The 21,621-nt window shown below is 39.8% G+C and overlaps 1 protein-coding gene across 2 annotated transcripts in view; it reads left to right on the top strand.

Annotated features, from left to right (window-relative positions):
• LOC149150677 (Cysteine proteinases superfamily protein) overlaps window positions 1-21,621 on the top strand; it is a 261,323-nt gene that overhangs the window by 68,736 nt on the left and 170,966 nt on the right. For both annotated transcript variants that reach the window (XM_089441185.1, XM_089441186.1), the window contains exons 5-6: window positions 18,294-18,399; window positions 18,568-18,622. In XM_089441185.1, the coding sequence (XP_089297311.1) occupies window positions 18,294-18,399; window positions 18,568-18,622 (161 nt within the window). The remainder of the gene's footprint in view (window positions 1-18,293; window positions 18,400-18,567; window positions 18,623-21,621) is intronic.

The raw sequence follows: 21,621 nt of genomic DNA, 5'->3' as shown, positions 1-21,621 counted from the left end.
AAGGCAAGGTCGAGACTAGACAAAAAGGCGAGAAGATGAAGGATCTAAGCAAGATCAAGTGCTTCCATTGACATGAGTTCAGGCACTATGCTACCAAGTGTCCTAACAGGAAGAAGGGGTTCGGTAAGGATCATGTCACTGCATTAGCTGAGGTAGATAGATTTGCTTCTTAGTTAGAGAAGGACTTCTCATTGATAGCTTGCATGGAAAGCTCAATAGGGATCAACACGTGGTATATTAATTTGGGAGCATCCTTCCATATGACTAGGAACGAGGAGTATTTCAGCGCGTTGGAGGAGAAGGACATGCAAGTTCATATTGGGCTAGGAGATAATGGCAAGTACGCAACTAGGGGAGTTGGTACTGTCAACTTTGAGGGAGAGTCTGGGAGCTCTCTCCATCTCATAGATGTCCTCTATGTTCTAGGCCTGAAGAACAACCTTGTTTCAGATTTTAGTGGAAACCCTAGAGGACAAGGGTTATGATGTCATCTTTAGTAGAGGTAAGGCTTACCTCCAACACTTAGCTTCTGGATGTAAGAAGCAGATAGGTGTGAGGATGAAGAACCTCTACATGTTGCAGGTTGAGACATGTACTGCCTTGAGCAACAAGTGGGCAAAGCAGAGATGTAGGAGAACTTTGGCACAGACGCATGGGCACTTGCATCATGATGCGTTGAAGATCCTATAGCAGATAGCCACAGAGCTACCATTGTATAGTCTTGACAGGAATGGAGTGTGCAAGGGGTGCATGCTTGGCAAGTATGCCAGGTCATCTTTCTAGGGTTGAGACAATAGAGCCAAAGGGATTTTGGAGCTGGTGCATTCAGATGTATGTGGGCCCTTCTCTTCTCCATCACTTATGAGACACAATTATTATGTTACTTCCACTGATGATTGCTCTCAGAATACTTGGATATTTTTCATGAAGAAGAAGGATGAGGTCTTAACCAAGTTTATAGAGTTTAAGGCCTTGGTAGAAAACTAGGTCGGGAAGAAAATCAAAGCAGTGAGGAGTGACAATGACGGGGAATATATCTCCAATGCTTTCAAGGACTTGTGTGCCAAGGAAGGTATTAGGAGAGAGTTGACAACACCCCATAACCCTTAGCAGAATGGGGTGGTTGAGAGGAAGAACCACAACATAGTTGGAGTGTTCGAGACCATGTTGCATGCTTAAGGATTGCCTATGTTCTTGTGGGCAGAGGTGTGAACACTGCAGTATTTTTGCAGAACAGGAGTCCACACAAGGTGCTTGGGCGAGTGACACGAGAGGAGGCTTTCACAGGCAAGATGCCTAATGTTTCACATTCCCGTATCTTTGGCACAAATGTTTATTGCCATGTGTGCAAAGGTAGCAGGAAGAAGCTGGAGCCCACAATAGAGAAGGTCATTTTCGTGTGTTACAATGAGACATCTCAGGTGTATAAGGTTTATATTCAATCAATCAAGAAAACAATTATCAAGCAGGACGTGAGGTTTGAGGAGGACAGAGCTCTAAGGGAGTCCTTAAAGCGAGAGCAAGTTGGAGTACCTAAGGAGGAGCTACTCGCTCCCAAGGAGGAGCCTCAACCATGATCAAATATTGAGTCTCAGTCATGTGGCAAGAGGCCACATAGCAGGATGATGAGGATGAGAGATCAGGACGAGAGCAGAGAACTACTTAGTTAGAGACTCTTTGCATAGGGAAGAAGAGAGCCAGGTGGGCCAATAGGTTGATTCAAGAGGCCCAGGAGCATGTTGAAGCCCCTAGCTCTATGTTTAGGCAGAGCAAGTAGCCATAAAGGTACACTGGGTATATGGCATTGCTGACAGAGTTGTTGGATGTAGAGCCTTCTTGTTATGAGGAGGCAACCTCTCAGTAGGTTTGGAAGGATGCCATGGTGCAGGAATATTCCTCCATCATGAAGAACGATGTTTGGGAGATTGTGCCATGACGAGAGGGGCAATCAATAGTAGGCTTGCGTTAGGTGTACAAGGTGAAGCATGGAGTAGATGGGAGCGTGGAGAAGTACAAGCCAAGTTTGTGGCCAAGGGCTTTTCACAGGTTCAGGGCATAAACTATGATGAGACATTTGCCCCAATAGCATGGTATTCATCCATCAAGAAGATTCTGGCATTTGCAGCACAGATAGGTTGGAAGATCCACCAGATAGGTGTGAAGACAACATTCCTCAATGGAGGTGTTGAGGAGGAACTCTATATGGAGCAGCCAGAGGGGTTTGAGCAGTTCAACAGAGACACGTGTGTAGGTTGAAGAGAGCTCTTTATGGGCTCAAGCAGGCTCCAAGAGCATGGTACACTTGTATTGACAACTACCTTAGAGGATTGGGCTTAACTAAGAGTGAGGCGGATCCCAACCTGTAATACGTCATGATTGGATGGTTTAAGCTCAATTTAGTGCTCTATGTTGACGACTTTATATTGACTGGAGCAGATAGCTTGATTTAGGATTGCAAGGTAGACCTTGCAAGGGAGTCTAAGATGAAGGATATAGGACATATGCAAATCATTGTCATAAGGCTCATACAAATCTGCCCATATATCTGTGCATGCTTAACTGCACACACCAAACTAGGGCTTGAATATACATCCCATTAATTGACCATGGTTGCTCCACACATATCATTTCTTAGGGCTTCATCACCCAACCATTAACTGTCCCTTTACACCATAGGGATCACTGCTCTTACACTATTCTTACTGCTGCCCAAAACCCTATGGATAGTCCTTAATCTTCTAGTATTCTACTCCTCTTTATGATAGTCCATACCTCACATAACACCCTACATTTTGCCTCATTATTTTGTGCAGGATCCAACCGGATCTATTACCCCCATAAATACCTACGCAAGTCAGCTCAGGTCCTGTGACCTTGATTGCTGAGATAGCCCACACTCTAAGGGTCTCGGCCTAAGCATCCAACATTCATGTGCCTCTGTCCCTTCTCCTATAGTAGCAAACCCTCAACCCTATTTTCCTCTCATGAAACAGAGAATACTAACCCTATTTTAGGCCTCTCCTTCCACAAGATCAAATTTCCAACCACAGAAAATACTCTACTGCCTAAACACAATGAAAACCTTCCATGAGCTTAGCAAATTCAAACCCTTCTTTGCTACGACTCTCTTGAGTCTTCTCACACTTGGCTTGAGGTCTTCTTGAGATCTCGTTGCACTTGAGGATCTAACCCTCACACCACGACAGTCTTCCTCCTCAGATCAATCTCACCATCTTGTGTGTCTAGACCTCCTCCTAGGCCTCTTTTAAATACTTTTTCCTTTAGTCACTTAGGAACCTTCTAGATCTAGGGTATTGGTCCTCTTGAATTTAGGAAACAATAATTTCTTTTTAGATCTTAAACCCCTTTCTTGGGTCCAAAACCCTACTGCTTGGGTACACTTGCCCACAAAGCCCATGTGAGTCAAACTTCTCCCAAACCTAGTGTCATAGGGTTGTGGGAGCACCTCCCAAGCTACACAAATCAACACAACCTGGGGCATCCTGGGTCCATTTGGCCACATCATCAATCAAGCCAATGCCTTGGATTCCTGGCGCAGTGTTTTAGCAAGGGGCATACAACCATCTTTAGGCTCTTGAAAGCCCAATGCTCATCTCAGGAGGGGCAATGTTGGGGCTGTAGGTCACATGTGCTCTCAAGGGTAGGCTAGAATTCCTCTCTATTGTGCTGGAGAGGTGTTAAGCCATTCGTAAGGGGATCTCTGCTACATGTGTGATGAACCACCTAAAACATACTCTCAAGATCAAGTGAGATGAACATCATTAGGGACTAAAAACACAATCATAGTGGACCATATTGAATGTTAGGGTCACATAATTACTTAACAAAAACATTGTCTTCAAATGTCTTTCTAGCTCTTGATTTGTAAGCAAGTTACCACATTTGTATTAGGGATGATTATGAAGTTAGCCTTGTTACCCACCAAAAGCGGGAACTCATAGGAGAAAACTTTTCTCCTCCTTGGATAACCAACTAGCCAATAGCCCTATATGATCAACACATTACATGATGCTGGGATCCTCCACTTCTTTCTTTCGTCAAATTTTGCTCTCCACTTTGGCATTCCTCCTTCAATGAAGGCGGTTCATTCATCGGCAAGTACTTTATCCATTTTGTGATCATGTGCTTTCCCTTATTGTTTTGGGCATACTAATATGGATTAAGCGATGGGCTAGATGATTGAGCGATATTGATTGTAGTTTTGTTCCCTCACTTCACATGGGAGGTTTGTCTTTGACTCTAGTCTAGTGGGACCTCCTCTGAGGCTTAATGGTTTTAGGAAGGCCACTGTTGGGGAGTCTTTGATTGAAATAGCGCGGCCGAGATACTCCATACTTACCACTTTCCATCTTTCCCATTTTTCCAACTCCATTCTTCGGGCTAGTTGCCATTGGTCATTAGCCATGGAGATTGGCACCCTTTCATCCTCATCCTGGGGTTTGGGACGACAAACTTTGCCCTGGAGGCTATGCAGCTAAAAGAAAGTTAAAAGCATAAGAAAGCCACAGTGAAAGGAAAAGATAAAATGCAAAATATGGATGGGACATTCATTAGAGCATGGGCAAAAGCTTAGCATGAGCTCTACCCCTCCCATTAACCATCATCCAGTTCCTGGAGCACATGATGCTCCATCTATAAAATGAACTCATGTATTGTCCCAACCCTAACGAGTGATAAACTAACTCATCATTAAGGGGTATTAAATGCTAAATCTCAAAAATCAAGCTTGTGCTCCTGAGTTATGCACCCAAATCAAAGCAAATCATAAAGAAGTAAAACACAAATCAAAGAGGTGGGAAAAGCAGATTGAGGAAAGGGGTAACTCATGACTATGCGATTGCTCCCTCCTTACATGTATACACAGGGGATGTTGGACCTCCATTAGCTAGTCACTTGGCTATGGCACCCTGCCTTGAAGTCATTCTCTCTCCGTTGCCACCATTTTCACACACATCTATGGATTTAGGGACTAACTTGGTGTGAAAATTTCATCTATCACAACAACTGGAAATTATTTTCCTAATTGTTACTCTATTTAGCAATTTATTTGCAGTTTGCTACGACAAATACCAAATAATTCACACTTTGATTTTCACAAATAAATATTGTGGAAGAAAAAGAGCGTTGGAAACTGAGAAAATCTAGCACACACACATAAAAATGACAACGTTATTTTGGACAAATGTCCCCGGAAAAACCCAACATGGGAAAACCGGTGCAACCACTGAGGGTTTTATTATTAAGCAGTGGTGAAATTCTGAGTACAATCTGGATGCCTGAAACTGACAATCTACAACAAGAAAATCTGGCCGAAATTATCTAAGGAAATTTTCCTTCCTCCATAAGCAACCCGGACAAATCGTGTTGCCTGCACTTGTGCGGCTGCTTGTACTCACGCTTTTGCCCGTACTCGGGCTTCTGCCTGTACTCGTGCTACTTCCTGTACTCGGACTTCTGCTTGCACTCGCGCTGCCCGCACTTGAGCTTCTGCCTGCACTCGCGCTACCAGCACTTGAGTTGCCTGCACTGGGAATAACTCAGCCTCTTGCTGTTACCTCTTCAGATTTGGAAATTTTCCTCTGGATCATTGTCCATGCCCCTCACCGACAGTGTCCCTCTCTGGCTTGAAATCTACTGCTGCTAGCTCAATCTGCACAATTAATTGTTGCTCAAGTGTCTTTGGTGTGTTCTCCAAGTGTCTATCGACTTCTTATAATCCTCTGTTGGAGCAACAATGATCGATATTAAAACTTAATCAAGGGCTAGGATCATCTTGTAGTCGATGTGAATATTTATATATGTCATGCTATTAATATTTTTTCATAACATTGTCTCTCCCTTAAAATGCTTTGTGCTTAAAGCATATTTAAGGTTGGGTGTTGTTGATGAAAACGTTTTGTCTCCCATGAAGAATCTTCTTCTGGCAGTCCCTTCCATTTGATAAGATATTCTTTAATAGTCTTGGATCGTAGTACTTTCTCTTTGGTAGCGAGTATGCCCTCCGGTTCTAATATGATCCTTCCTTCTTCGTCAGTCTCAGGTATCTCTGTTTGAGCTGTTTGATTTTGACCTAGTGTTTTTTTAAGACTTGATACATGAAATGTGTTGTGGATTCGACAATTGCCTGGTAGTTTCAATCCATAAGCCACACTAATTTTTTTGATTATTTGGTATGATCCATAATACTTGGGGGATAACTTATTTTAACCTTGTTGTTTTAATGATAACTGCTTATAGGGTTGAAGTATGACGAAAACCCAATCTCCTTCTTCGAGTTCTCTTTCTGTGGGGCGCTGGTCGGTTTGCTGCTTCATTCTATTGCGTGCCATTGATATATTTTCTTTTAACAAGTTAATAATTCCTTGGTTGTCTTCTAAGTGGTTCGTTACTGCTTGAACCTTAGAATTGTGTAACGCAAAATCCTTCCACTTGGGTGGTTCATAGCCATATAGGGCTTGGAAGGGGGTCATTTTGGTTGAAGTATGATAGGTGGTATTGTACCACCATTCTGCTAGGTGTAACCCCTGAGACCATTTGTTTTGTTTGTCGGTGACGAAACAATAGAGATATGTTTCCAAACATTTATTTACAACTTTGATTTGACCCTCTGTCTGGGGATGATAAGCCAAACTCATGTTGAGAGATATTCCTGCTTGGTGGCATAAATCTTTCCGAAAGTTGCATTTAAATTTTGCATCTCTGTCAGTGACAATAACCTTGGGAAAACCATGTAGTTTGTAAATGTGTTTACAAAACACTTCCACAATTTGCTTGGTTGTGTCAGTTTTTCTGATTGCCATGAAGTGGGCATGTTTGGTGAATCTATCTACTACGAAAAATATCTTGTCCTTACCATTAGAAATAGGCAGCCCTTCAATGAAATCCATCGAGATTTCTTCCCTTTTTTGATTTGGAATATGTAACGGATGAAGTAACCCAAGAGTTGGAATATTTTCACTCTTATTTCTCTGACAAACATCACATTCAATGACATACTTTTGGATTTCCTTACTCATTCCTTTCCACTAGAACGATTGTCGAATGTTGTAGTAGGTTATGAAGAACCCAACATGTCCAACTGCAGGAGAACTGTGAGATTCTTTTAAAATTTTCATCCTAAATTTGGATGATGGAATTAGATAAATTCTACCTTTGTACCACAATATGTCATTTTTCCATTCAAAGTTGGCATACTGATTGATATTTTCAATCATAGAACCACAGTGCAAATCCTTGGCATATTGAGCTTGTATTTCGTCCAACTAGCCATGAACAACTATCAAGGCTTCACATGTTTATTGTCATCATCTTTCCATGAGAGTGCATCAACTACAATATTTTCCTTTCCCTTTTTGTGCAGTGTTTCTAGGTCAAATGCTGGAAGTTTATGTTAAAATTGGAAACTAGGGCAAAACTCCATGTGGGTCACCTTATTCATGGCTGATAATATTTTTCCTAGATTCCTCTCGTCGAGAGGTGTAGGATTGATCTAAATATCATCCGATTCCGATAAGTATTTATGGAGATATGAATTTATTTTGATTATTGACAAATTATCAAAGTCGGCCAACAACTTATGTAGGCTCAGACGCCCAACAAAAACATCTATTCACCTTCAACGTTTGGATCTAAAAACAGGATGAATCCTCCTCATTTGGTCACTCACTTCTCATCATATCTCTTCTCTCTCCTGCGCAGAAAGGCTCTCTCTCTCACCCGAGCCGAAATAGGTCGTTCGAAGTCTTGGACTGGTGCATGGCGAGTCTTGGACTGATGCGCGTCGAAGTCTTGGACTGGTGCACGGTGAACGACTCACTGGTGGAGACTTGACGAGTTCGATCTAGTGTTAGCTGCCCTAGTTTAGGGCTGATCTAGGGTTTACTGCTGCTGATATAAATAAGAGCTTTGTACTATTTCTCTTTGCTGAATTATTGAAGATAAAAGAAGATTTGATCAAAGGGTTTCCCCATATGTCCCTAGCTAGCCGCCACATCTTGTGTCTCTTGTCTTGGCTTGTTTTCTGTTGATCGTTTAAATGTTTTATCTGGACTTCATCATTCACATATGCCATCAAGCATCAAGTATGGAAGGATGCTATGACTGAAGAATATGACTCTATTATGAAGAACGATATTTGGGATGTAGTCCCCAGACCCCAGGACAAGGCAGTTGTCACTTCAAAATGGCTTTACAAGATAAAGCATGCAGTTGATGGAAGTACGGAAAAGTATAAGGCTTGTTTTGTTGCTCGTGGCTTCTCCCAGAAGGAAGGTATAGACTATGACGAGATATTTGCACTTGTTGCCCGATATACCACCATCCACTCGATCATAGCCCTTGTTGCTTTGCAAGGATGGAACCTACATCAGAGGGATATCAAGACTGCGTTCTTACATGGTTCGATCAAAGAAGAGGTCTATGTGGAGCAACCCGAAGGATTTGAGATTCATGATCGAGAATCTCATGTGTGCAGGTTGAAGGTCCTCTATGGGCTAAAGCAAGCACCCCGAGCATGGTATGAGAGGATCGATAGCTACTTGATGACGCTGGGATTCACTAGGAGTAAAGCCGACCCCAACCTTTACTTTAAGGTTATAGATGACAAGCCTCTCATACTGGTGCTATATCTTGACGACCCTCTCATTCACGAATGTAAGAGGGAGTTGGCTTCTGAGTTCGACATGAAAGACCTAGGACTTGTGCACTATTTCCTAGGACTGTAAGTCTGGCAGAAACCAGGGGAGATTTTCCTATCTTAAGGAAAATATGTGGTGAAGATATTGGAGAGATTCGACATGGTGGACTGCAAGCCCGTAACCACCCTGATGGAGCTTGACTTTAAGAAGTTAAGTGGTAGTGCTGCCGGACCTGTTTTACGAAATAACACCGAGTATCATCAACTCGTCGGAGCATTGATGTTCCTAGTGAACTCCCGTCCAGATATATGCTTTGCAGTCAACACGTTGAGTCAACATATGGTTGAACCTCACCACATACATTGGAGTGGTGCCAAGAATCTGCTGAGATATCTTCGTGGCACAATTACTTATGGGTTAAGATACATTGTCGGAAATGTGAGACTACTAGAGATATTGATGCTGATTGGGCAGGCAATTTGGTGAACCGTAAGAGCACTTTCGGGTGCTATTTCTCCTTGGGATCTGCTTCGATATCCTGGATGAGCAGGAAGCAAAAGTCTGTGGCTTTGAGCACCGCCGAGGCAGAGTACATTGCTGCTAGCATGGCCTCTTGTGAGGCAGTCTGGTTATGAAAGCTCTTCAGTGAGCTGTTTGGATTTACATTAGATACCATCGTGATCCTATGTGACAACCAGAGCGGGATTCGTTTATCAGAGAATCCCGTATTCCATGATCGCTCCAAGCATATTGATATCAGGTACCACTATATTTGTGACATGGTGCAACGGGGAGCTATAAGGCTCCAACATATCGGTACAGATGAACAGGTCACCGACATTTTGACAAAGCCCCTAGGAAAGGTCAAATTTCAGACTTTCCGAGAACGACTTGGAGTCGTTTAGAGACCCCCTTTTGACGGTCAAGTATGATGTACTGAGCTCTGGGAGCTCTAGGGGGGCACAGGGTACTTCTTGGAGCAACATATGACCACATGGTAACTCACCATCCCTTGTTGGTGCACTTTGTACAGGGTAAAAGGTTCAACCTTCCCCTGACACACCGTGGCGACTATGGAACATGATGATTAGTTCTCCTGTGGGCCAGGATGATTTGTTCTCCATGGCGATTGTTGAACATGATGATTCGTTCTCCTGTAGACCAGGATGATTAGTTCTCCGTGGCACCCACTGGACAGGATGATTCGTTCTCCTATGCACATGATGATTAGTTCTCCTGTCGAGGCATCCTACCCATGCAGTCTGGGACTCATGGGAAGTACCTCTCATCTGATCAATGAGTAGGGAAATGAGGATAGGGACCATAGTAGTTCTATCTATGGAGGCATCGTTGTATCTACCGTACTCCCTATGCTAGGATGACCTCCATTGATCTGGGACCAGTGAGAGTGGTACGCCCTCTGAAACTGACTTCGGGTCAGTGGAGGATGGTATGAGACATCCTCGATCACTTCTTCATAGTTCGAGCAGAGTAGAACAGAACAAAGCAGAGCAGGGGTCACACTGTACAAGGCAGTGCATTTGATGGATGAATAGTAGCGACGGTTAGACGAATTGCAGATGGAGTTCTCCCTAGTTGAGAGGGAGTGTTAAAATTGGCAACTAGGGCCAAACTTCATGTGGGTCACCTTATTCATGGCTGATAATATTTTTCCTAGATTCCTCTCATCGAGAGGTGTAGGATTGATCTAAAGATCATCCGATTCCGTTAAGTATTTATGGAGATATGAATTTATTTTGATTATTAACAAATTATCAAAGTCGGCCAGCAACTTATGTAGGCTTAGATGCCCAACAGACACATCTATTCACCTTCAACGTTAGGATATAAATACAGGATGACTCCTCCTCATTTGGTCACTCACTTCTCATCATATCTCTTCTCTCTCTCTTGCGCAGAAAGGCTCTCTCTCACCCGAGCCAAAATAGGTCATTCGAAGTCTTGGACTGGTGCACGGCGAAGTCTGGGACTGATGCGCGGCGAAGTGGCGAAGTCTTGGACTAATGCGCAGCGAAGTCTTGGACTGGTGCACGACGAAGTCTTGGACTGGTGCACGGTGAACGACTCACCGGTGGAGACTTGACGAGTTCGATCTAGGGTTTGCTGCCCTAGTTTAGGGCTGATCTAGGGTTTGCTGTTGCTGATATAAATCAGATCTTTGTACTATTTCTCTCTGCTGAATTATTGAAGATAAAAGAAGATTTGATCAAAGGGTTTCCCCATATTGGGGTTTGTCCCTGGCTAGCCGCCACATCTTGTGTCTCTTGTCTTGGCTTGTTTTCTGTTGATCGTTTAAATGTTCTATCTGCACTTTACTTAATGTACATGTGATTGCTAATCTGTGGATAATAATAAGAAAGATAAGTAAACTGCTCTAAGCATAGAACATACCATAACTTAACAGTTTCTCCATCCATTTTTGTTGTTCTGTTGATAATAATTTTTGTTGAAGTAGGAATTGCAGACTATTGTGGTCGAATTAAATTGAGAACTTACTTCCGAGGAGGTACTGTTTCCATTTAGTTAATGCATGTATAATGGAAAACATCTCCTTTTAGTAAGTCGACTTCAAGCTTTCCCGTTTGTTAAGCTTCCTGCTTTCAAAGGCTATAGGATGGTTGTCTTGCATTAACACTGCTCCAATTCCAAATCCTAAAGCATCACATTCGAATATGAATGGTTTGGAGAAATCTGGAGTTGCCAGTGTTGGTGTGGTTGACATTACCCCTTTTAGATTCTCAAAGCATTCGTCTGCTTGTTTAGTCCTTTGGAAAACGTTCTTTTTTTAACAAGTTTGTCAGTGGCGCAGTCAAATGTGCATAGTTCTTTATGAACCTTTTGTAATATCCCGTTAAACCTAGAAATCCTCTCAGTTTTGATAGGTTCTTGGGTTTTGGCCATTCTTTAATTGCTTTAATTTTGCTGGGATCCACTTTGACTCCTTCTCTAGATATGACGTGTCCCAGGTATTCAACTTCTTTTTGCCCAAAGGTACATTTTGATAACTTTGCATAAAATTGATTCTTCTCCAATACGGAAAATACTTTTTCTAGGTGCTTGAGGTGCTCCTTCCACGTTTTGTTGTAGACGAGGATATCATCAACGAAGACTAATATGAATTTTCGCAAGTATGGGTGGAAGAGTTCATTCATAATTACTTGTTAGGTGGTTGGCGCATTTGTTAAACCAAATGGAATTACCTTAAACTCGGAGTGCCCTTCATGAGTTCTGAACACATTCTTCTTGACGTCTTCTAATCTTACTCGAATTTGATAGTAGCCTGACCTCAAATCTAATTTTGAAAAATATTTTGTGCCATAGAGTTCGTCTAGCAACTCATTAGTAAATGGAACGAGAAATTTGTGTTTAATAGTAATTTTGTTTAATCCTCAATAATCTATACATAATCGAAAGGATCCATCCTTCTTCCTGACTAACATTACTGGTGCAGCATATGGACTTTTGTATTTTGTAATGACTCCACACTTTAACAGATCTTGTATCAACCTTTCTATTTCTGTTTTATGATGATGGGGGTAGCGATATGGTTTTACATTTACCGGTGTCGAATCTGGTTTGACTTCAATGATATGTTCAATTTTCCTTTCAGGAGGTAATTTCATCGGCAATTCTTGAAATACCTTGTCATATTTCTGAATTAAGGATGTAACTTCAGACTGTTGGTGAATCCCTTCCATCGATAATAACTCTAACTATTGGCATTGTGTGACGAATACCAGACCTCCTTTGTGAATCAATTTCTTCATTTGCTGAGCATAAATGATTTGGGTAGGAGGGGCTTGGAATTCGAACAACTTATACTTTCTTCCATCCATTTTGAACTTAATGAATTGTTTTTGGTGATTTGCAGAATATGTCCCTAGCGTTTGTAACCACTGTACTCCTAAGACGACATCTACATCTCCTAAGGGAACTGCATAAAATCTGGATTCCATTTTGTGGGCGTTTAGTTGCATTTTAACTTTATAACACTTTCCTACTCCATCTATTCTCTTCCTATCTGCCACCATAACTTTTAAATCTGCTACAGGATAGGCAAAAATGTTGAGCATTTTTGAGACATTGACATCCATAAAATTGTGTGTACTTCCTGAATCTATTAACACAATAACGTTCTGCTTCTTAATATGTCCTTTCAACTTTATTATTTGTGGTTGAGCTATCCCTGTGGTAGCTGGTAGAGAAATTCTTGGCATATTTTTTTCGTCGGAGAACCCCATCTATACATTTTTAGCAGTTCTTTGTCAGAGAACCCCCTTTGTCTTATAGCTAATACTTCCCACTCGTGGGTGTATTCACTTACAGATCCTTTTTGTTTGAGGTGAACGAGTTTTTCGTAAACATCGTCTTCTTCTTCATCATAGAACTGTTTGAGCAGGGCATCCACAAATTTTTTCCAATTGAACGAACGAGCCTCACATCTATTGGACCACCATAGGAACCAATCGTATGCTTAAGCTTCTAGGTTGTTGGATGCAGTCATGATCTTCTCTTGTTCTCCTATTGGTGGGTTTGCCCCAAAAATGGCATCCATTTTATTTACCCACACAATGTCTTACCATCATACTTACGTAATTCCCTTTTAATTTTTTGGTAGTCTCTTTCGGAAAACTTTGTATAGTACTGACTTCTTCGGAACTGTATATGCGGTATTTGTGGGACTTCATGCATTGACAAAAATTCATGACTAGTAAAAACTTTGCCTTCTAGAGTCTTGAGACTTGTTGACCACTGCATGTCAACTACCTTATAGCAGTACACTTTTTTCGCGAAGGGATTCCATCATGTTCCAGTGTTCATATTATCCAGGATTCATCATCTGTCGATAGTTTGTCAAAGTTGTAAGCCCATTCTGCAAGTTTATAATGTAAATGATCTTAGTAAGACCATAATGTATGTAACAACTTAGGTAAGACTACTAGTTTGGTGACGATTTCCAACCTAAGAGGTTTTTCGTCTCACTGATTCATTCATGTTTCTAAACACAGATGATCGATCGAGTTTTTCCTTCCAGCCTCACCAAAAAGCTATGGTGGATTTTGTCGTCAAGATCTTAGTTAAATCCTAATGTTCTAGTCGAGTCTTTTGTAAAAGTGATTTGGAAATAATTTTAGTTAATTGGCTAAATTATTTTATTACAAATCACTTGGTCTACTAGATCATATTGAGTCGCAGAATTGGGTAAAAAATTGAGGGTCTATAATGAACGGGTTTTCCCCCTTTGAGGGTTGAAATGTAATTATCCTATGTAAATAATATTTTATGAGATAAACTTGTAATGCATTCTTTAAAAGGTTCCAAGGTGTCAAGGAAGAAGTGTTCTTCTCAGAACTCGCCAGAATTGTTTGCTAAAATATTATTTACATAAGATAATATTATGATTTACTAAAATCGTTGATAGTTTGTCAAAGTTGTAAGCCCATTCTGCAAGTTTATAATGTAAATGATCTTAGTAAGACCATAATGTATGTAACAACTTAGGTAAGACTACTAGTTTGGTGACGATTTCCAACCTAAGAGGTTTTTCGTCTCACTGATTCATCCATGTTTCTAAACACAGATGATCGATCGAGTTTTTCCCTCCAGCCTCACCAAAAAGCTAGGGTGGATTTTGTCGTCAAGATCTTAGTTAAATCCTAATGTTCTAGTCGAGTCTTTTGTAAAAGTGATTTGGAAATAATTTTAGTTAATTGGCTAAATTATTTTATTACAAATCATTTGATCTACTAAATCATATTGAGTTGCAGAATTGGATAAAAAATTGAGGGTCTATAATGAACGATTTCCCCCCTTTGAAGGTTGAAATGTAATTATTTGATGTAAATAATATTTTAGTTTTATCTTATGTAAATAATAATTTTAAGTTCCCCTGTAATTATCTCATAAAGCATAATTACAGTCGTCACATATTTTTGCCATCATATTGCTTTTACAACTAAATTGAAGAAGTATTCTTGTGATTTTAGTTTAGCAGTAAGATCAATAGCATATCTCGTCTCACAGTTTGCTCACTCTTAGAAAAGACATTAATACTTTGGTGAATGATTTGGCTTGAAGCATATTACTATCTCTTCATAAAATTGATAGATCTGATTACACATCTTTCAAAATCAGTAAGGAGTGTTTGCATTAATCAATCTCGTCACTTGTCTAATAATTTTTAGCATTTAAATAGCTCTCATGTGTCAAGAAGCCTTGGTTAATTGAGAAACTAATTATATCAGTGGTGTAATTATAATATTAACCATTGGAAAATCTTTTTTAGCACACAAGCAATCCTACCCCAAGATTCACTCATTTTCCTTGTGCATTATCCTAGAATAGTTAATCATTTTAAAGTAGCAGTTGTCCATCCGGCAACTTGGCATCTAATTTGTGCATAGCAAGAGTGTTGACTCCATAAGGCACTAGTTTCAAATCTTATAAATCTAATCGAATCCTTAAAATCTTGCTATATCTAAACAAGTACTTAGCCTCTCAACTGTGTCTCTTGAATTAACTGGTTCCCAACTAGTTGTTCTTTATATCATTTCCGTAGGGTCTACCCCCCATAGTCTGCTGTTGGGAGACAATTTAAACGGAAAGTTTGGGGATCAGGATAACAACCCCCGACCTGAATTGTTGTCGCAGTGCCTATACATTTTGAGCAACAACAAGACTCTGTGGTGATTCTTGAGTGATTAAGGGATTAAAAGTGGATTGACTCCTCCCATTAAGTGGCTTATCATGTTCTCTATTTTTGTGATATTATTTGCCATTTGGTCTTGAGTACTAATTATCCTATCTTGGCCTTTTCCGAATTCATCCTGCTGCTTTCGACATTGTCAAGGTGTTGGCGCATTATATCGATTTCCTCCTGAAATTTCCTTGAATTCGCATCATCATTGCTACTTCCCATTTTGTTTTTCTTTTTCTTAGTAGACCCAATTTTTTTTTTAATTAAATAATAATAATATTATTATTGTTATAATTTTTTTTGTATATAATATATATATATATGTGTGTGTGTGTATATATATATATATCACTTATTCAAGGTCATGATATATATATATCACTTATTCAAGGTCATGGGCCGAGTTTTAATTCAACATGAAATAATTTAAATTATATTAAGTTGTGACTTCCAGCAGGCACGATGTATCACAACGCTTTGTATTGAGTCGGATGAATAGCAACATGGTCAATAGGGGACAAATCTATCAGGATTGTTGGATGGCAATGATTGGAGGGTCATGGGTCACAGTGCAGCGTGGCTGAGCATTTTACGCAGGGCACGGATTGAGAGCAACGCGGAACGACGATGGTAGTGTTTCGTTGGACGTGGAGTGTGGACAGGGGTCGAGGATAGGGAGCAATGAACGATGGATAGGAGGTCGAGCGTCAAGAGGGACGGATGGGTGAGGGTCTTCAACGACAGTGTGGGACACATGGGTGAGTGAAACCAACACAGGGAAGATTCAATGGCTCTGACACCACTGAAACAAGAAAACTAGTCATGTGCACTGTTTTTCCTTCACGTTTACACTCTGTAAATTTATAATATTTTTTTTATTAAACTTGAACACTGAATGATAGATTACAATGCCTTGGGCGGTTCACCTTAATAGGTGTTGACAGGCCACAAGGTTCCTTTTAAAATTCATGTCTTTTGACAATAATGCCCTTTGATAATTAATGGACATTCAATTATTAATTATTGATATTTAATTATTTAATATTTAATTACTATTTAATTTATGAATATTTATATATGTCATGTTATGAATATTTATTCATAACAGAAAGTGTAGGAGAAGAGACCATTCAAGTATTCAACATAGCATAATATACTAGTTTACAACACATGGAATTATTTTTTTAGAAAAACAAGAATGGACTTTAGAGACTACCCCTTCAGCTTTCCAATGGTGGTTCAATCTAACTATGGCAGCCTTGTTCCAATCTTTCACAGATGGTAGCTTTCAATCTTTCTTCCAATCTCTTACAAATGGTATGGTAGCCTTTAATCTTGCTTCCAAGTTCTTCAATCTCCCTTCCAATATGTCCAATTTCCCTTCGATCTCCCTATGGCAGCCTTCAATCTCCTCAACAACTAGCAAGAAGCCCACTCAAAACACTCTTTGCAATGTTGAATTAAACGAAAAATAGAATGAGAGAAAAATGGAGTGAGTGAGTGTTTTAATCCTACAAAACTCTAGCCGTGCCTTTTGGAACCATTTGAAACATTGACCTCGTTCCCAAACACATACGAAAAAAATTTCCAAGTCCACCTCATTGCACAGGAGCATTGAGAGAGCACTGTTTTCCCTCCCAAGAGCATTTTGCAATTGCTCAGGGACCTCTTAGGGAGGACTTCAGTAGAGATGCTCCTTGAGTGCTCCCTAAAATGGCAGGAAATGAAACTTTTATTGAGGAAGCATGCTCCTAGAAGGGAGCATTCAAGAAATGCACTCCCTAGGGTGCTTCTTAAATGCTCCCTTTAGGAGTGTGCTTATGGAGTGAAGTGCTGGAAGAGGATTCCTACCCCACAACATAGGCATGGATGTGTAACTCATTTTATTTCTTCACCTTTGCAATTCTATGTCACTTTCTCTAAATTCCTTGGTTATGCCATACTTTGTCTTGACAAAATTTTTTGAGGTTGCCCTATGCCACATACTAGGGCTTTCATATCATGTTAAACTATTCTGTGGAGAAGATATAGGAGACAAGAAAGAGAGATGTATTATATTAATGTGTATCAAATTACATAAAGTGGTGTTTATATCTAGCAAGTTCCATTATTCCTATTAGGTACCACTCATCTAATTTACATGAACATAAATACATAAACATAAATGTCATTTCTTATGTGTGACTTATTTCCAATTTATGGCACTCTTATTTTGGTACATAGCATTAATTACTTAGATAAAATAAACATTACAATATCTAACAGTATGGGGTTTTTCAGTGAATGCATGAATTGCATGGTATCTATAGCATTAATTCTATCTCTTCTATTTTTGAAAGTTTCTGCTTTATGAACATTCCCGTTGTTTCACCTCATCACTGGAAGCAGTTTGTACTTTGTAGTACAGTTGCTTTGACATAAAAGTTCAAGTAGCTTCAAGTGTCAGTTTGCTTTGTGATTGCAGAATGGTATTGGCTAAAAACATTAGATTCTCTTGCATATTGATGGCACTCATCATCTGCACGGCTACGAAGACACTGAATTTACCTTTGAAGCCACGTACTTGCTGGTTTGCATTTGAGCTGGTTCCTTTCCTGAAAAACTCAATTCCAAAGTGAACTAGAGATAATTTTCTACTAGTTACAACCCATGTTGCAGCCTCAGAAGCATTCCTTCACTTCGTTGATAATTGTAGTGAATTATATGATGGTACCAGGAGTGCATAGGAAATGCACAATATATTCTTACGAAGATGCACGACATTATTTGAGTGCGCTTTAGAAACTAGAAGTGGAGATATAATAAGTTTTCTTGATTTTTGTTGATGTTTTCTTCACTTCATCACGATTCTCCATGGAAATGCTATGCAGCAGTATGGGATGCTCTATTCATGCTGGATTTCCTATTTGTGAATACAGATGAATTGCGAGTGGCTGTAAGTGAAGCTGTATGTGGAAGTGAAAAAGAACGCCGCACATATGAAGAAGCACTTATTGCAATAACAGTCGAGGAGTCCTTGAAGCAGTGAGTGTGAGGGCATGCTAAGATGATTTGATCTATATATTTCCTTGTCTAATTCATGTTTCCATTTATCAGATTAAAAGTAGTATGGATTTTAAGTCTTTTAAGTTCATAATGATAATGCATGCAATGAGAATGTGAATCTGTCTGATCATATTTCTTTTGTGGCAGATATTGCCAGAAAATTCAGCACCCAAACTTTTGGGGGGGCGAGTCTGAGTTATTGGTAAATATGCGCTCTTTGCTGCTTCTTTTGTTTATTAGTTAATTCTATGTGTTAGCTGCCTCTTTTTCTTCTCACTTTTCTGCTTTTTTCATTTCTTCTGGTTTGTACTTTAAGTAGCAGCTTAAACTGTTACGATCATATCTAACTCCATTCAAATATTAAACATCTAGAGAATTCATGAGGGGAGAAATACAAAAAGACATGTGACAATTCTATTTGAAATAGTAGGAGTAGGAATGAAGAGACAATATAGGTACAAAATAGTTGGACACTGTTACATACTGTTGCTAGTTTGGTTAATGAGTATTTTAGAATTCAAGTCATCATCCACCATCATAGCAATGGTATTGGTATATCATATCAATTACTTTCTCCATATGTTTTTGAGAAAAGTAATCAAACTCAGAATGAGATTGGACTTAGTGTGTCCTTCGACTTAGGGTTGACTTGGTCAGTCACAAAACCCGAGGGAATCTCGGGAAAATTAAAGACATTATTCCAAACACATAAATTATTCAAATTAGTCCTAATTCAACACCAAGTCAACTCTATGAGTAGGCAGATTGTTATAGCTCTGATTCCACTTGTTGTAGCTCTGATACCACTTGTTGTAGCTTTGATACCACTTGTTATAGATCCAACCCAAGAATATTATAGATCAGATCTGAAAATATGAGATAATGTTATATACTTAGGGGGGATAATATGGGGTACCAAGGGAGGTACCCAAGGTAATAATGTAATAATGGGATGGGCCATAGTAATAAATAAGGTGGTTAACCCATATCATGTAAGGGACCACAAGTAGTTAGTAATAATGTAATGGGCCCATAGTATTAGTTGATGGTATGAGGGAACCATGGTAATAACCCATGGTATTGTATGTATGAGGCCTATATAGAGGCTAGAGACTCCACATGGAGAGAATAGTCAAGGATTATTGTATGAACAGGCATATGGCTTGTGGAGTGCTCTCATTCCTTAAGGAGTGAATGTATGGTGTTGCCCTACCTTAAGGGTTTGATCAATAAAGAATCATTTCATATTATTTCTAGGTTTATTTGCATTATCTCATATTTTCATATTAGATATGTATGTTTTGGTGCAAGATCTGAAAAATCTATTTGCAGATCTGGATTCTATGTGAAAAAATACCCGATTTCAAAAAAAAAATCGGCTGAATCGGAGTCCGGATGAAAGAGATGTCGCTGATTTAAAAATCAGTGGGGTTGCAGAGAATTTTCGGGGTAACGGATTTGCGGCACAGATCTGGACGTCTTGGTGCAAGATCTGCAAAATCTAATTGTAGATCTGGATTCTTTGTGAAAAATACCCAAATTAAAAAAAAAAATCAGTCGAATCGGAGTCCGGATAAGGGAGATATCGCTGATTTAAAATTAGCTCTTTTTTTAGAAATTTTGGGTGACAGCGGGAGAGTAGCAGTGCAGATCTGAAATTCCAGTGTCTAAATCAGGATTTTTATGACATGGGCAGATGCAGAATGGTTGTTCCATTTCCAAAAACAGGTTATAATAGGGATTCTGAGCAATATTGACAGAATTGTGACCATTTCACATTTTCACCAATTTTTTGTGATGGCGGGCCCAGATCGGAATTTGAGGGACTTGTATAAATTTGATGGCTCTCACAAATGGAGCAGTATTTCAATCTGAATAACATCTTAGATAATGAAACCCAGCTTATGGTGGCAAGCATGTACTTAGACAATGAAAGACGACAATGGTGGCAAGAGCATCAACGTTCCAATGGAAGGTTTTTGACTTGGGACATATTCACAAAAGCTATTATGGACCACTTTGGCCGAAAAACTAATCTTGTTGATAAGCTCACACAGACAGACACATTGCCTAGCAAAGATTTTATTTTGATAGAAAAGAAGGAAACCAAGAAACCTAAAGGGTTATTTTTTACTGATGTTTCCTTATTGCAGGTTCATGGATTGATTGAGAAAGAGAAGATCATTGTTTCTATAAATCCTAGTTGCAAGCATAATTTCATCAATGCTAATTTGGCAAAAACATTGCAAATTCCTGCAAAACACATTGAAAACACATAGGTGGATGATGAGGATGTTCAAGTGTACAAGGATTTGAAGATTTCTATGGATAAGTACGTGTTGCATGGTGATTTTTATACTTCAGAAATAGATAATATGGATGTTGTTTTGGGATATCCTTGGATGGAATCTGCGGGTACTATCAATATTAATGTACAGAAGAAATTCTTGAAGCTCTGGTATAAAAAGAAGAAAATTACATTACATGATATTTCCATCAATAAATAGGTAGAGCACATGGAGGCTGAAGCAGAAGATGTTCCAGGGACTGACATATCAGATGATGAGCCTTTGATGATCGACAATCAAACACAAATAGAGGCTGAAGAAGAAAAGGTTACAGGTGATGATACATCAGAGGAGGGCTCAGTGGTTGAAGTCATATTGGAAAAGAAGACACCACAACAAGCACCACAGCAAGGTGAATTAAAGAAGAAGACACCGTGGGTTAAAACTTCAACATATCATCACCCACATCACCTCGCAAGAAAACAACCAACAAGATGGCAACCAATTAGCCACAAGGACAACAACCCCTGTATGATGGATAGCGAGGAGCGAAGATCCGCCTACTACACATCAGCACAGAAGAGCTGCCACGGTCAACTTCCATCTCAAGCGAGCGAGACACCAGCGAGATCGAGGGCTCACCTTTCTCTTGGATGGCTAGATGCACGTGCATGGTACCAGTGGACTATTATTTTGAGTAGATCTTATTATTTGTGTTCTTCTCATGTTTCGAGGACGAAACATGCTAAGGGGGGTGGAATGTTATATACCTAGGGGGGATAATATGGGGTACCAAGGGAGGTACCCAAGGTAATAATGTAATAATGGGATGGGCCATAGTAATAAATAAGGTGGTTAACCCATATCATGTAGGGGACCACAAGTAGTTAGTAATAATGTAATGGGCCCATGG

The sequence above is a fragment of the Pinus tabuliformis genome, chromosome 9 (genome assembly GCF_031772625.1).
Source record: "Pinus tabuliformis cultivar Carrire ecotype Pingquan chromosome 9, CPIR1, whole genome shotgun sequence".
Lineage (NCBI taxonomy): Eukaryota > Viridiplantae > Streptophyta > Pinopsida > Pinales > Pinaceae > Pinus > Pinus tabuliformis.
This window is presented reverse-complemented; position numbering and strand designations above follow the sequence as displayed.